The 18,082-nt window shown below is 33.4% G+C and overlaps 1 protein-coding gene across 1 annotated transcript in view; it reads right to left on the minus strand.

Moving 5' to 3' along the window:
- LRBA (LPS responsive beige-like anchor protein) overlaps positions 1-18,082 on the minus strand; it is a 762,114-nt gene that overhangs the window by 135,810 nt on the left and 608,222 nt on the right. The window contains exon 47 of the mRNA XM_040626351.1: positions 7,237-7,389. Within this exon, the coding sequence (XP_040482285.1) occupies positions 7,237-7,389 (153 nt within the window). The remainder of the gene's footprint in view (positions 1-7,236; positions 7,390-18,082) is intronic.

The following is an 18,082-nucleotide window of genomic DNA, read 5'->3' on the forward strand; positions in this document are numbered from 1 at the left end:
ATGAAAAGCTGGTTCTTTGAAAAGATCAACAAAACGGACAAAACTTTAACTAGCCAGACTGACCAAGAAAAAAAGATGATATAAATTACCAAAGATCAGGGATGAATGAGGTAACATCCGTACCAACCTTAGAAAAATTATGAACAACTTTATACCAATAAATGAGATTAAATAGACAAGTTCCTAGAAACATACAAATTACTGAAACTGATTCAAGAAAAAAAATAGAAAATCTGAATAAACCTGTAACAAGTAAAAAAAAAACTGTATTGGTAATTTAAAATCCTCACCCAACAAAAAGCCCATTCCGGATGGTTTCAGTGGTGAACCCCAGGAAATATTTTCACAATGTCTTTCAGAAAATAGGGGAAGAAGAATCCTTAACCATATCTCATTCTGTAAAACCAATATTACCTTGGTATTAAAGTCAGATAAAGATATCACGAGAAAAGAAAACGATATATACCAATATTCCTCATGAACACAGATGCAAAAATTCTCAAAAGTAATAATTTCTCAACAAAATACTAACAACAACAACAACAACAAAATACCATATATATTAAAAGGATTTATACCATCCAAGTGTCATGTATTCAAGGAATGCAAGGTTGGTTTAATATCCAAGAACCAATTAATGTGCTATATCATTTTTCACTTTTTGTTTCTTGTTCGGAAAACTTCTCTATTCCAAGATCACCAAAAAACAAAATAAAACAAAAACAAAAACAAACAAACAAAAAAAACCCCTCTTGTATTATCTTCTAAAAGTTTATAGTTTGTCTTCATATTTAAAGCTTTAACATACTTTAATTTTTGTTGTATAAGGTAAGGTTCTGATCTCATTTTTTTTCATACTGGTATTATTACGGGTTGAATTGTGTTCCCCCAAATTCATATGTTGAAATCTTAACTTCTCTGTAACTCAAAATATGACATTATGTGGATGTAGGATCATTATTTATATAATTATTTATGTTAAGATGAGGTCGTACTGTAGTAGGGTGGGCTCCTAACCCAATAACTGGTGTCCTGATAAAAATGGGAAATCTGGACACAAAGACAGATACGCATAGAGGGAGAATGCTGTGAAGAGACACGGAGAAGATGGCTATGTATAAGACAACAAGACGCCTGCAACAGATTCTTCCCTCACAGCCCTCACAAGACACCAACCCTGCTAAACTTTGATTTCAGACTTCTAGCCTCCAGAACTGCAAATCAATAAATTTCTGTTGTTTAAGGCACCTGGTCTGTGGTACGTCGTTATAGCAGCCCTAAGAAACTAATACAGTAACTCTCTCAGCACCATAAACTCTAAAGTCCTTCTCTTCTCTACAGACCTTCAACATAATGGATGTCCTAGTCTATTTCTGGATTCTGTGTTCACTTCTGTTAGTCTATTTCTCCTAATCTCCCCTAATTACTATAGCTTTATAATAATTCTTGATATATAATAAAGCAAGTCCCAAAACCTCAGAGAAGGTCTTGGCTATAATTGGCCCTTTACCCTTTGTAATCCTTTTTTCATATTCCAACAAACAAAACCTGTTGGGCCTTGAATTAGTTTTTACATTGAATTTATAAATAAGTTTAGGAGAATTAATAACCTAACAACATGGTACATCTTTTTTCTTTACTTGGATGTGCTTTTCAAACTAGAACTTTCAAAGTAAATTACATATCAGGAGCAAAAGCAAACTGAACAATAGTAATTTTAGTTTTTTTTCAAACTTCACACACACATAGCTGTTCCCATTTCCCAGAGCTTTGGATCTGACCGCTGCAGGGGATGGGGAGGGGGTGGGAGGGATATGTCCACAGTTGAGAATGATTACCAACCTCAACCATAATGGCTATTTACAATTTTGGCATGTAATTATCAATGTGGAAAAAGAAAAAGCAACTGGAAAAGGAACAATATAATAAAAGTATGTTAGCTCCTGGTATTTCTATTCCAAGGAATTCAAAAATATTGCCTAGTCAGCTCTCTTAAGAAAGATTTTTAAATGCCATTTTCTCAAAAAATGGAAGCAAGGATGTGAATAAAGGTAAAAAAATAAATAAAAAGTGCAATCCCTTTCAAATCTCAAACCTTTCAAACTTATAGTTTTGCTAAACATTGCAATTTGGAACATAATATGCCATTATAATAATCAAATTGCTATATCATTGCACTCAGTCATCTCAATCTGTAGGTCTTGTTATATGTATATATAGCACTTTTTCATTAAGGACATAAGATTTGTAGTTTCAACTATGCTGTCATCACTTGAGATTTGTAAATTTTCCAAATTCAAAGGAAAAAGTTTTAAAAGATTGACCTAGTTCCTTCAGAGATATTGGATCTATGAAGGTTTAAAGTTGAATAAATTTAAATTTTAGCATCAGGAAAAAAACAAAGATGGTAGCGAAGAGAAATATGAAAATTTTATTTTTTTTCTCAGACAATAATATTAAAAGATATCATCACTTTTAAGTTGTCCATATATCATCTAGAAAGGAGATAAAATACTCATTTTCTTTTTCTTTACCTTCTAAAGGAAGTGACTACTCATGTCTGAAATAGCAGAGAAGACAAAAGCTACAGAAGATACACAAAAGCAAATGTGATTCTAACTGCTAACCTCAGGACAATCCATCAATAGAAGCCTTCCTTATTAGATTCATGCCACCTCTCAGCTTTAAGAAGCCTTCTACTTCAAAAACCTAAGTTATCAAAAAGGAAGTAACCTCCAAAAGAGTAGAGATATTGTCTATCTTGTTCACTGAGTCTAACATTACTGGTACATAGATGGGCACTCAGTAAATATCTTTAAATGAATGAATTTCTTTTATTATAATTTGAATAAATTATATATCCTTCAGCTAAACCAAATGTTCCACTTCAACTTTTACAAATAGACCTATCATTACTGCTCAGAGTATGGGTTTCTTTGTCTCTTATTTCAACTTAAAACTCAAGGGTTGTAAGAAGCAATATAATATAGGTCCATAACATCAACATTATATCATAAAAGATAATTGATGAGCAGTCTGAACTCATACAGTGTTATATTATTTTAAAGTATGAAAGCCTGTTTCTCATTTATATTTCTGAAGCAGTATTTGGAATAAAAAAATTTTTTTTGGTTCAGGTAATATTAAATAACAGACTAGTCTCTGGGATGTAGTTAAGGCTGCTTTGGTTTTACTGTGATTCCAACTGTTCTGAACAAAGAAAATATAATTTATTTACCTGAAAGACTAATCAGACCTAGGTGGTTTTTCCTTCTAAAATACACAGGATATTATCTTCTGTACATAAATCCTACACTTCAGCCAATTTGCCAATTGGCAATCAACTTGAAAATAAGATCTTCATTACTTATAGAAAGCTCTGAGGATTAAAATGGTTAGGTAAGACAGTACTTACGGTCCTCTAACAAAAATAGAAAATGTGGCATTACTGGTCCACCATCAAAATCATGCTCCTAAAAATATCCTATCCACTTGAATTGATATTTGGGCATCAAATGCATAAAAAAAAGACATGTTGCGTATCTTAAAATGAGTATGTCAGTTAATTAATTCTGTGATCCCCTGCTACCAGCGGAGTACTGTACAATCTGTTATTATTCACTGTCCTATAGATCATCTGTTCTTGGTGCTGGTTTGTTCCAGGAAGAGAGACAGCTGCAACACTATATCCCTGTTCAACCTGAGGACCATCTGACTTTAATTGTAACACACAGCTTGATGTGGCTCTGGCTATGAGAAGCCAAAGTATCGTCTGTAATAATCTGGAAAAGCAGAAACCTGCCAACAGAGGGCTGAAAACAGGGACTTGTGCTGTCTGGCTGCCTGACGGGCTGCAGGAAATATGATTAATGAGTAAGGTATAATGATATCAGGAACCCGATTAGCACCACAAAAAGGTCACAGATCAAAGTAGTATGCATTTCATGAGCTACAATCATTGCATAAAATCTGTGGACTTGAAGAGGTAAACCAAAAAGAGGAGGAGGATAAAACCCTTATGTGATAACATGCTAACAAATACATAAAATACCATACTAATAATTTAATCACTTATAGAAAGTAAAGAGGAAGTTATAAAATGAATCAATACAGACTGTACTGTAGGAAAGCTTTGTTCATCACATGTGTATACTAAATATTTTTGAAAGTATGTAAGTTATTGAATTCTTTCATAAAGACACATGTAAGTAAAATCAAGTATTTCCTAATTATAAATTTCAAAGATCAGAGATACAAATATTCAACTATAAACTATGTTTACATTTAATTTGCAATGTGATTTTTATACAGTTCCATTAAGAATGTAAGCTTATTAAGAGCCTAAACTATGAAGACATCATAAAACTTATAGGAAGAGGAATCACTGGCACAAATGTTTAATAAAGTTAATGGTTAGTTATAATAAACGTGCAGTTAGTATTGCAAAATACTGTTTTGTGTATAATTTCATGGGCAGGCAAAACTGAAATCTGATTGAAATCTACTGGGTAAGTTGCTACCTTCTTTTCTACAGTGCCCTTGGGAAGCTCATCCCAAATTGATGTGGCTCTTCTGAGGTAAAGGTAGTGAGAGCAGAGATGGGAAGTACTATCAGGAGAGGAGCTTACCTCAATTTACACAATTAAATTTCCTTAATTGTCAAAATATTATTGAAAAGCTTTTAAAATAACTTATTCAGATGTTTGTTTGCCTTCTATTCTCTTAAGGCAAACTAAATACTCTAACAAACTTCTTCGTACTCTTACTAGTACTAATATGGTAATAATTAATAGAGAGCTGATTCTCTTGAGACTTAAAATTTTAAATCGTATTTAAGGAGGGTTCCAATAATAAAGTGATCAGAACATGATTTCATTTTTCTTAAAAATATATTCCTGAAGAATGAGGATGATTATTTATACCTTTCAAATGTTACGTGTTATTTTGTATGTACCTAATAGTGAAACCATTTTTTAAAAATAGTGATTCATTTGGGATGTAAATTAAAAAATGAAAAGACAAGACTAGGAGAAAATTACTTGCAAAACCTATGTTGGATAAAGGACTTTTACAAAGAATTTATAAAGATCACTTACAATTAAATTATAATAAGAAAAACAACCCAATTAAAAAATAGGCAAAAGATACAGTTTACCAAAGAACATATATGAGTAGAAAATAAGCCTGTGAAAAGGTAGGCACCATCGTTTGTCATTAGGGAAATACAAATCAAAATTGCAATGAGATACCTACTAGGGCAGCTAAAATAAATAATATTGACAATACCAAGTCTTGGCAACTTTTTAAAAGACCCAGCAATTAAACTCATAGGAATCTATCCAAGAGAAATGAAAACAGATGTTCACCCTAAGACATATGCAAATATTTATAATAGCCTCAAACTGGGAAACTCAAATATTTGTCCATGAACTGGTAAATAAGTAAGTAAAAATATACTATATCTATACAATGGAATATTATGCAGCAATACAATACAATATGTTGCGATACGTAAGCAACGACATGGGTGAGTCTCAAAAATATAATGCTAAATGAAAGAAGCCATGCACGCAAAGACTACATGCTGCATGATACCATTTATATAAAATCTCATAAAAAAGCAAAAGTATAGAGACAGAGTCAGTGGTTACCTGGGACAAAAAGTCCCAGAGCAGAACCTGACTGCAAACAGGTATAAGGAAACTTCTTGGAGTGACATAAGTGTTCACAAGCTGGATTGTGGTGATGGTTACACAACTATAAATTTACTAAAACTCAAAGAATTGTACACTTTAAAAGTGAATTTTATGGTACATGTATTATACCTCAATAAATGTACTTTAAAAGGGTAATCACTGAAAGAAAAAAATTATGGAGTAACTGTACCTTTTATTGATTTTCATGAATCCCTGGGTAGGGCGTGTTGAATCATACAACCATAGACAACTGTCACATTTAAAGTTTGATTCTCCTTTTGTATCTGTCAGAGCTAATCCTTGTCTTGTGCCCTCGTTTTAACTATAATCTTCCAAAACGCATGTGGTAAAAGTAAAATGAAACATGTACCTGAAGACTGTGATAGAATAATATTAGGTACTAATTTCCAAGTGCCCACTGTAAGCCAAAGAATATTCTAGGTATTTTACATACATAATTAGAATTTTATATTCATAATCTTCAGACTACATATGATGAAACCAAGTCTCAGAAAGGTTAAACTACCTAGAATCCCATAATTAGCAAAGTGATTTATCCAGGATTGGGAAAACTGTTCTAACTTCGAGGCCTATGTTCATTCCACCCTGCACTGCTTCCACATACATAAAATGTGAAATTTCAGTAATAAAAGGATTGCAATTAGGATCTGGAAGACAGGATTAAATATAAATGTTGGTATAAAAGGTAAGAAATATCACTTAGAAAACTAAAATGCAAGAATTTTCCACAACTGTAAATTAAAAACACACTGGAATTTAGATTTCACTTTTTTTTTTTTTTAAGTAATCTCTACATCTAACATGGAGCTTCAACTCACAACCTCGAGATCAAGAGTGCATGTTCCACTGACTAAGCCAGCCAGGCACCCCTAGATTTCATTTTTAATATGGAGTATGACAGAGACATTACTTTTAAAAACTGAGAAAAAAAGCTACTAGATTCCAAGCTTTTATGAAACTTAAAGGCAAAAAGGAAAAGAGATATTACTTTTTCATAAAATAATACAAGAATGCACGTAAAAGAGGACTTTAAAGAATTCACTAGGGGGGAGTATGAAGAACACAATGATTACTGTGCTTTTAAGTTTTTAAGTTTTCATGTTCTAAATATTACATGAAGATTTCCTTGAAAAGATACAGGATATAACTTGAAAATCTTGTTTCTATTACCAAAATGTACAATGACCTTCTAACCTAGAGCACAGAATTATGTTATTTTCCTGGGACAAGAAACTCATGTTCCATAAAGCATTTAATTCCAGTTTCACTTAATTCTGAATTATCATGTGCATATGAAAGTAACCTAAATTCTGCATAAAAGAATAAAAGAAACCGTTACACTTTTCAAGTCAATAAAATTTAATATAAAATATATGGAAATTCACGAACTATTATGTGACTTTCAGTTATCTCTACCATCTACAGTTTTGTCCAGAAGACCAAGGGTTAATGATTATACCAACATATGAAAGATACTTTGAGAAAAGGCTCATGACAGAGTAGATGATTACTATCTTACCAATCTGTTTATGCGAACAAATTCTTCTGAGGTTTTGGCCCAAGGAGGAAGTTCAACATCAGACACTACTGTCCCATCATCCATCACTCCAAGATTATAATTATTGAAGTTGACAAACATCTCAGGGAGATAATAAAATTCAGGGATCAACTCCTGTATAAAAATAAAAGACAATGTCATATTATAAACTATAGAATACCGACTAGATAGTCATAACGGGGCACGGTCATTTCCTATTGTGCAGAATTAGAACAAAATAAACATAGGGAATTTTTTTCTTTCCCTATCACAGCTCTCAGCCTAAGTTACTATTAAGGTAGACAGATACCATCCAATCAAATTTAAATAACACCTTATTGGTTGGTTATATGCTTTCTTTCAGGAAAATTCTCGTAATCTCAAAACTTTTACATACCAACTTTGAGTACTATTTGAGGTTTGACAAAGTATAAACAGAGATTAACATGTTGTAACAATAACAGCTTAAATTAAATTTTTTATGAGGTATGTGGAATTTTTGCCAGAAAAAAAAACCCCAAATCTTTATAAGTACTAAAATGCCACTGCACTGGTCCCTTCATCAACCAGGAAAATATTCATCACATTTAGCCGTGGTTTAACAATATATTTTGCTTATATTTCAAGACACTCAAGTTTAGTTATAATATACTACCTTTGATTAAAGATCAAAATTTACAAGTAGACTAGAAAATGACCTGAAAAAGAAACTTGGTAAATTAAATATGTGACCTTACTAGGAACATTTAAAACACACTTCAATAGGGTATTATATAAGCAGAAAATGCAGCTAGTTAGGTTTTTGTGTACAATAAGCCTCATGTATAACTATTTCAGAGGTCCTGTAGATCAGACTTGAAATCCAGTCTTGACATGGGTCAGTGACTCAGTGGTCTTTAAGATACCCCCTCAGGGCCAGCTATGGCAGGCCTGGCTTTCCAAACAGTTGAGTAAAATAGGGAGGTCATCAGATTTTGGACAAGGTCAGTATGAACTCTCCAGAGCAAAGAAAAAAGATCCAGCAGGAATTAAGCTATTATCACCTCCGTCATCCATGTGAAATGTTGCTTGACTTTGAATTGTACATCCTTTGTTTACAATCACAATAATTAACTAAGCAGGGTAGAAATGAGCTTGTCCTCCAAATGCCTGACAATCACCTGATCATTAGACTTGAAAAACACTTAAATTGAACATTTTTTTTTTAAAGGAAGAACCCTCTGAAAAGTTTAACCGTAAATGAAATCACACAAAAATATTAAGATTTTCATCTCCAAAAATGATGCATGCAGGTCTTAACTGATAAAAGGCGAAAGACATATGTGTGTTATTTTATGTAACAAAAAGTTATATTCAATATATTTGAGCTAACATTTATTGTGAGATGAGTCAGGTACTAAAACTCATAATAAACCTTAACACATTTAATTTTAAGAACTTCGCAAGGTATCACCTCCATTTTAAAAATGAACTAAGGCTGAAAAGAGTTAAGTAATTTGAGGTTACACAGCTAATTTAGATAAATTTGGAGCTTACATCAAGATTTGTCTAAAGCCTGTGTCCTTCACCACCAAATAAGTATGAGTTCTACTTATATAGTATACATAATACTAAACACTTTAAATGCAAGTTTTTAATATACATTCTAAGTAATTTTTTAAAAAGTAAAAAACTTTCACTCTTTCATAATAAGAACATGGCTTTTCTTAAAAAATATATATGATGTATCTATATATACTTATTATATAATACAATTAATCAAACAGGAAGAATTTTATAATATGCTATAATTATTATTTACCCAAATATGAAGATAAGTTGCTTTATAACTACTATTAATTTGCTGTAGTGTGCATTTAATAAATTGCAACTTTGAGAAATTTTACCAAAATGTCTTATTTTCACTCCATATTACTTGTGCTAACAAAGAAGAATGTTACTTTTCCCAAGTCTTATTCTACAATAAGAGGGAGGACCATACCTTGTATATTCTAAGTGTGACATTTCTTAACAATTTTCAAACAAATGAAGTCTTCAAACCTTCCTATGTATAGCACTAAAATTCTTAAGATTTTGTGTATTTGTCTCTATCTTCTATACATGTCATTTTATTCAGGTTGCTAAACAAATTGACAAAAACATACTTGTTCAAAACAGAAATGCTCTTCCTCATTCTTTTATAAGTTCTAAATTCAATGAACAGAAATACAGTGTTCCTGGCACACTGTATTTAAACATATAAACTTATTATGAATTTAAATGATTTTGTTGCTTTAATATTGACAGCTTACCCTAAAGATAAATTCGCTTAATTTAACTAAAGGGAGCAAAAAATACACATAAAACAAAAAGAAATTTTTGATGAAAAATATAAAGAAAGCAATTTTAAACTTTTAAAGTCTTTAGTGCACTATATTATTTCAGATACATGCCGGGAGGAAAGTAGTAAATCATCAATTTCCATTTAATTACCATATATCTTGTGATTTCCTTCTAAAGATAGATATCCTATAAATTTTGTACGATGGACATAAGAATATTTCAAAGTTAAAAATTTAAAAATTAACAATATAGCTCAATATTTCAATTGTTATTTACTGATACGAATTTACTCTCTATTTTTTACCTCTTACCCCATACCCCTCCAATTTCAAAAGAGTAGTCAGATAGTTTCAGAATATTTGCAGGGTCTAGAGAAGAAGCCTCCTGAAGACATCCTTTTCCTGTCTTTTGTCAAAGTCTAAGCAAACACAGATTACGTAAAGTGTCCAGGAAGAAGCAGTATCAAATGTTAGTATTTTTAAGGATAGAAGCTAAGAAGAAAGAGATTGTTCCCAAGATTAGGGAAACAAATTTCTAAAAATCTATATATAATCAGTTTTCATTTGGCCTGAGGGGAAAAGGAGGGGATGAAGAGGTTAAGATTGTCTCCCAGGGGACAGCAAATGGTGATCAGGGTCATAGCTTGCCCATACAGTACCTAATGCATGAATTAGAAAAACGCAACCCTTCTGGGCTAACGTAGCCAAAGGGAAGTCAGTTTGGTAAGCTACTACATGCTGGATTTTAGTTCCTATTCTTTCCTTCAGTCAAGTGCCGGTATGGTACATACAATCTGCCCAACTGCCCAACGTGGTAGTCTCATGACGGTGTACTTAGGGAAACGAGCGCCTTGGCACCAGCGCCTCTGTAATCAGCAAGTATTTCTTAACCCAAGCAGAGTTGCCTACTTCCAAAAGTCCATGTGTCTTCGACAATGAGGATATGACCAATAAACAAGATGGACTGAAGATGTGAGGGTCAATTTTCTAGGTATCACAGACTGGAAAATGAGATCTCTGCTCTACTCTCTAATGACTGTGAATGAATTTCCTACTAGCCTGATATGAGGAAGATTTAAATTCAAATTGGGACATTTCTTATCCACTTGAGTCGGTAATTATGAATTTATAATCCAATAATAAAAAGACACCAACGTATTTAGTGAGAATTATCTAAGGAGACAAAATGGTAGGAAGAATGCAGTATGAGCAAACATACAAATACAATGTGCTGATGTTATTAATAAAACTTTTTAACATATAGAACTGTTGAATAATTATATTGTACACCTGAAACTAATATAACACTGGATGTTAATTATACTTGAATAAAAAAAATACAAGTTAAGATATAAAAAAATTAAAAAATAAAAGAATAAATTCCTCTTATTTATTTTCTTAAGCCTTAGGTAGGCTTATGAAGGGTAATAGAACACATCATTATCACAAAGAAGTATGTATTTAGTTTTTATTCTTTGCAGAAAACTGTGTTAAAGATCTGGGATATAGAGACATGAGTTTAGGTCTAAACCGCTAAATAAGAGTGAAAGAATATACTTATTAGGATGTAATCGGTAGTAGGAACAAAGAGCAGTCTAGAAATTCAAAAGAGAAAATGATGTCTAAAAGTTGGAGGGGGGGAGAGAAAGGTTTAGGGAAAAGAGCATAATATACTGTATTTCCCTAATACAACACTCATCAAATTATACTGTAATTATCTGTTTGCTTGTTTCTCCTTCTAAACTTAAGGCACCATAAGATTGAAGACTTCACCTATCTTGCTCACCACCACACCTCCAAAACCTAGGCACAGAGTGTGACAAATATGAGGTATTCAGTGACGAGAATAGTCCTGATGGGGGAATATAGAGAGTGAAATGTGCATATCACTTGCTTCTAATGATCAATGAAGAAGAATTTAATTGGTTTAGAGAGGACTATATACATGCAGTGGGAAATAAAGTGGGAGATGTAGGCAGGATCAAAGTGTGGAAAGCCCTGAATGTCAGGCTGTGAAGTTCAGCTTTTTTTTTCATAAGAAAAAAAAATTATTCCCATCAGCAAATTTAAAAAATGAACATGGTTTTATTTGTTTATTTATTTATTTAAAAGATTTATTGGGCACCTGGGTGGCTTAGTCAGTTCAGCATCTGCCTTCAGCTCAGGTCATAAGCCCAGAGTCCTGGGATCAAGCCCTGAGTAGGGCTCTCTGCTCAGTGGGGAGTCTGCTTCTCCCTCTGCCTCTCCCCCTGCTCATGTTCTCTCTCTCTCTCTCTGTCAAATAAATAAAATCTTTTAAAAAAGTAAAATATTTATTTATTTGAGAGAGCGAGCAAGCAAGAGAGTGTGAGGGTTGGAGGGGGGCAGAGGCAGAGACAGAATCTCAAGCAGACTCCCTGCTGAGTGCAGAGCCCTACACCACAGGAGGCTCAATCTCATGACCCTGAGATCATGACTAGGGCAGAAATCAACAACGGGACGCTTAACCGACTGAGCCACCCAGATGCCCCCCCCCCCCCAATGAACATGAATTTAAAGTAAGATAAATGTTTCAAACAAATTAACAGTTAAGAGAAAGACCACAAAGAACCTACACTTAGTATAAAAGACATCATCAGATAAGCACAATTAGGTTGAGTAACGAAGTGAGCATATACACTTAAAACATATTACAACCTCATTATAAGAAAATCTGCATAAATAAATCAGTTGATGAGAGTTGAGTACTCATACTATAAAACAAATATACTGAACTCAACTGAGATATAAAAAACATTTGATAAAGAAGTATATAAAATGCCTCAATTTTACTATGGATATAGTGACATTCAAGTATATACTTGTAGAATTCCAACTTAATCTTAAAAGTATCTTCCTAAAAGAACCATGCCTTAACACCTAAATATTAAGTTAAAAATTATCTCCTTTGACAGATGATATTTAGTAACACAGTCAAAGATTATGTCAAATACTTTTAATGTACTTTTACAATGTGAAGTATGTTTTATATTCATCGGAACAGAACATTCAGCTCTGGATAAAAAACATATGCTCAGAAATTATAACACCAGTGGAAAATGATAAGTAAATAACACCGACAGAAGACAGAGATATTTATAATTCACATTTTCTTGCTGACAATAATTTTAATCTCTTTCATATAATTAGGCAGATGGATCTTAGAGGCAGGTAACATGGTCAAAATGTAGTGTATCATCCCTTAAAATAAAAATCTGAAAGGTTCAACCAGAGGTTATACCACAGTTCAGGATAAGCCCATTGCTTTGATCACAAATCCTACGGCTTTCATGGCATAATGACAAGGATTGGTTGTGACCACACATATGCTTTAGTTTTCTTTATTAAGATACGATCCCCACTGATATGGTCTCTGCAGTGAGGTTGTATGATTCTTCTAATAGACACCAATTCTATCCATTCAACTAAAACCATCACTTCAATAATACCTGGGTAACTCTGGAAAATACTAATTTATTAACCCAAAGAAACAAGAAAATCAATACTAAAAATAAAAGATGCTACTTTAGAGCTAAAGTTAAATTTTTATTCTATTCTTACTAAATTACACAATTCTGACAATTCAAGTACAAGAATAATAGCAAGGTAAATAATTTAATGTATACTGCTTTGGGGACACTGACAGTAAAAAAGATGTGAAAGCAAAATTTTGGCTTTTCACCATTTGGAAGATGATATATTTTATGAAGGGAGAAAAAAACCAAATAAGCTTTATTAATGAAAAAAAGAATTAGTGAACAACACGTTATAAAAAAAAATAATGAACATGTTCCAATACATTTTGACATTCAAATATTTATTTTGTTAGTCCCCAAAAGAGAAAAACCTTTTTAAAAAACTGATTAGAGTTCAATTGTACCTATAAGTAATTTTAAATGGACTGCATATCAGAAAGTTTTCAAATTGATGTTTAAATTTAGTTTCTCTTTATTTGGTAGATAAAATGCCATTTTTTCCTTTAATAAAAGAAATACAATCGCAATTTTAAAAATTAGAGAAGGAAAAATAATCTATAATCCTTCTAGACAGATCCAATGTCATGTGGTTTTTGATATTATAAAACTGTCATTTCAAATGCATTTAAATAAAGAAGAATCATGAATTACAAACCGATAAATAATAGATAATCTATATCAATCAAATACAGTAGAGAGAATAATTGGGTTTGAGTCTTGTCTACTCAACTTACTGGTCACATGCGCTTAAATTAATTTAATTTTTCTGACCCTTATTCACCTGCATTGTCATTTTTAAACAACAGGGTTGCTGTGAGGCTCAGAATACAAAATTCTATGGGCACATACCATAGTATTATTGCTATTACTATTATTGTCATTAATGTGACCCCTGATAAAAATCCAAAATGACAGACTCAATTTGACTGATATTGAAAGCAAACATGCCCATTCACAAAAACATTTAACATAATTCTAAGGGCATTTAAAAAAAATTGCTTGTAAAAATAAAATGTCCACAAAAATATTTGAGAGTTGATAAATTCTACTAAGTAAATATCACATTTAAAAAATATATATTTATTTTTTATTAGCAATGACAGAACAGCTTAACACGCCTCACTTTATGATGAAGACCCTGAATATTTTATAGTTCTCTCCTGCTTTTAGATGTTTTGCACTTCTATATTTGGAATGGACATCTTCACTGAGCTGTCCTGCTGTTCCAGCCCCTATCTTAAAAGAAATTGTAATTTGGGAAGAGATAATGGACATTAATAATGCAAACAACAGGCAAGTGTAACTGCCATAAATAAAATGCCCACCTTAAATCCTTTGTGGAACAAGTTGTAAAATACATACACATATACATACATATTGCTATGAGTATGGGGGAGAACGGTTATTATCAGTGTCTATGAACATATTAATGAACAGTCCACATTTTTAATTGAACAAAAATATCATAATCACCAAACACAAAACAAATCACAGCTGATGTATGTACATTTTTATAATTCAGGAAGACAGGAACATTTTCCAAGTGCCTTAAAAGGGTTTTTTTTCCTGCCTGGTATATAAGTAGCATAAGAAAAATATTCAATGTTTCAAGTAATTTTTATCAAAGAACAAAATAATGGTTCGTTGTAGATAAAAGGTACAAGGTTAGTTAAATGCTAAAAAAAACCCAAAAAACAAAAACAGTACACAGGTACAATATTTAACCCATTGATATATAAAGAAGAAATGGGTTAAAGAGATGTGGTTAAATGAACACATCTGAAAGTTATGCATAAGTTGTATATAAAAACAAGAATGAACACATATATAATTCTGTTAGAGTGTGAATGTTTTATATTACATTGTTAAGAGAGAGATGAGACATCTTGAGCTCACTCTCTTGTGGATGTGAATGTGAAAGACAGACTGATGGAAAAATACAAAATGAGAAAGAGAAAAAAGGGAGGGGAGGAGGGATGACATATGCCAAAATGTGCAAAGGATGTATGAAAAAAGGTGAGATTCTAATTTTATTTTCTTTTAGTATTTAAAAAAATTCTGAATTATTTAAAAATATATCTGAAAACAGAAGAATGAGAATATTTTAACAAATAAAGCTACTGAATAATCAAAGTTTAAGCTTTTTTAAAAAAACAAATGTATCAAGAAATACATTTCAGGCAATTATGTTCTATCAGCTATAGCTAAACACTTTCTTATAAATGGTTCTAACACTGATGCCATCAGTATCAACGGAATGTATTATGGTAGAAGGCATACTGATAGAGGAAAAAAGGAACCTAACTTATCTTCAGATTACAGACTCCTGGGATTTCTGAGGCAGTAGAGGGCAAGTCAAAGGACTCATGTTCTTACAAATCTCACAAGATACAAATAGAACTATTCTATTATCACCTCCATTTTGATCATCTCCATTATTTAACAAACATGTATATACTTAAGAGTTAATTCTTTTTTTTTTTTTAAAGATTTTATTTATTTATTTATTTGACAGAGATAGAGACAGCCAGCGAGAGAGGGAACACAAGCAGGGGGAGTGGGAGAGGAAGAAGCAGGCTCATAGCGGAGGAGCCTGATGTGGGGCTCGATCCCATAACGCCAGGATCACGCCCTGAGCCGAAGACAGAGGCTTATCCGCTGTGCCACCCAGGCGCCCCTTAAGAGTTAATTCTTAAAGGTAAAACTCATTCATTTAATATTAGTGATAGTCATTTACTGAAAAATTTATTTATAATCTCTTAGGATTTAATTGCATTCTCTCTACTTAATTTTAAGTATGGAATATGCTATATTAACCCTACTAATTTTTTTAAGATTTTATTTATTTATTTGACAGAGAGAGCGAGTGAGCAGAAGCAGGGGGACTGGGAGAGGGAGAAGCAGACTCCCCGCTGAGCAAGGAGCCTGATGTGGGCTTGATCCCAGGACCCTGGGATCATGACCTGAGCCGAAGGCAGACGCTTAACTGACTTCGCCACGCAAGCGCCCCACCTTGGTTCCTTTTCTTCTGCTAGGCTATTATTCCCTTTATCTGCATTCCCCTCCCCAAAGACAACAGGTGCCACTGATCAGTTTGGGGTGTCTTTGCAACCATGAATTGTTCTGTGTGCATGCATTTGAAATTTAGGTAAATTGTGCTTTTGTCTTATATTCCACTTGCTTATTTTCGTGACTCAGCACGGTGCCCCTAAGCCACAACCCTACTCATTTTTTAAGTTAATACACATTTTACATTCATTACTAATAATACACAATAAATTATAACACAATAAATTATAACATAGTTTTTAAAATTTTATATCTAAGATGTGACCTGGATATCCTCCTAGATGTGACCAGTACAGGATGTCTACGTAGACTTCTTTTGTAAAGCTGTAACAGTAACAGCTCAATTTGTCTTAATCGTAAAATTGCAGAAAATGGAACTATTCTTACCTCTTGGTCAGCAGATGACATTCAGCTATCAGTTCTCTTGTGGACAGAAAAGCCCTTCCTAAAATATGAAGCATTAGTAACCCTATTCCATGTGGAGCACATATCGACCTAGGTTTTGCTATTCCCTTCTGGCTGGGATGCCCATGCACTTTCACTCTCCTCTTTCTCTAAAAATGACCTTTCAATGTCTCCCAGTCTCTTTCACTGATTCCTCTTTACTTGACATTTTAAAATCTATTTATTCTTGGGGTGCCTGGGTGGCTCAGTTGGTTAAGTGTCTGCCTCAGCTCAGGTCATGATCCCAGGGTTCTGGGATAGAGCCCCACGTCAGGCTCCCTGCTCAGTGAGGAACCTGTTTCTCCCTCTCCCTCCACCTGCCACTCCCCCTGCGTGTGTGCTTTCTCTCTCTCTCTGTTAAATAAATAACATCTTTAAAAAAAAAGTTTAAGAAAAATAAAGTCAATTTATTCTTTCATTCATTCAACCAATAATCACTGATTTCTAACTAAATGCAAGGCACTATTCAAAATGCTGAGGTTGCAAGGTAAATAATCGAAAAAGCCCCTACCTTCATAAAGCTCTAGTGATGGAGACATAAACAAACTAATACGTACATATCATATCAAATAGTGGCAAGCACTATGTAAAAAAAATAAATAAAACAAGATAAGGGGATACAGAATGAGGGTTGACATGGTGGTATTTTAGAAAGGGTGTTCAGACATGTCCACTCTGAGGAGGTGACATTTTTGCAGAGACCTGAATGAAATAAAGAAATGAGCAAAGCAAAGATCTGGGGAAAAGTGGTTGAGGCAGAGAGAACATCATATGCAAAGCCACCAAAACAGGAATGGACTTGGCACTTCTGAAGAGGAACAATAAAGGCAAGTGAGGCTACAGCAGAGTAACAGAGGACGATCAGAGAGGGATCCAGATAACCAGGACATCAGTGGCTACAGCAAGAACTTGAATTTTGTTTTAAGTTAGATGAGCAGTCATTGGAGAGATCTGAGCACAGGCATATGATCTAACTTACAATATAAAAAGATTATTCTCGCTGCTGTATAGAGAAACACCACACGGGGAACAGGTGAAGTGAGAAATAATGGCTACTTGGACTAGGGCCCTAGTGATGGATGTGGTGATAACTGGCCTGATTCCGAATATATTTTGAAGGTTGAGAGGGTGGACAACGGGGTATGAGTGAAAGGGAGGAATCAAAGATTCTAAGCTTTTTAAAGGCCTGAACAAACTGGTAAATAGTGCTGTCTTTTACTAACATGGCAAATACTGGGGAAGAGCAGGACTTTCTCTTTGAGTTTGATATTGGACTTGTTCAGTTTAAAATGCCTATGAATAGGAGTGCCTGGGTGGCTCAGTCAGTTAAGCATCTGACTCTTGGTTTCAGCTCAGATCATGATCTCAGAGTCGTGATATTGAGCCCCTGCACCGGGCTCGGTGCTCAGTGGGGAGTCTGCTTGAAGATTCTCTTCCGCTGCCCCTCCCCCACTCGCTCATCAGTGCTTCCTCTAAAATAAATATATAAATCTTTAAAAA

Source organism: Ursus maritimus, unplaced genomic scaffold, assembly GCF_017311325.1.
Source record: "Ursus maritimus isolate PB19 unplaced genomic scaffold, ASM1731132v1 scaffold_11, whole genome shotgun sequence".
In the NCBI taxonomy this organism is placed as follows: domain Eukaryota; kingdom Metazoa; phylum Chordata; class Mammalia; order Carnivora; family Ursidae; genus Ursus; species Ursus maritimus.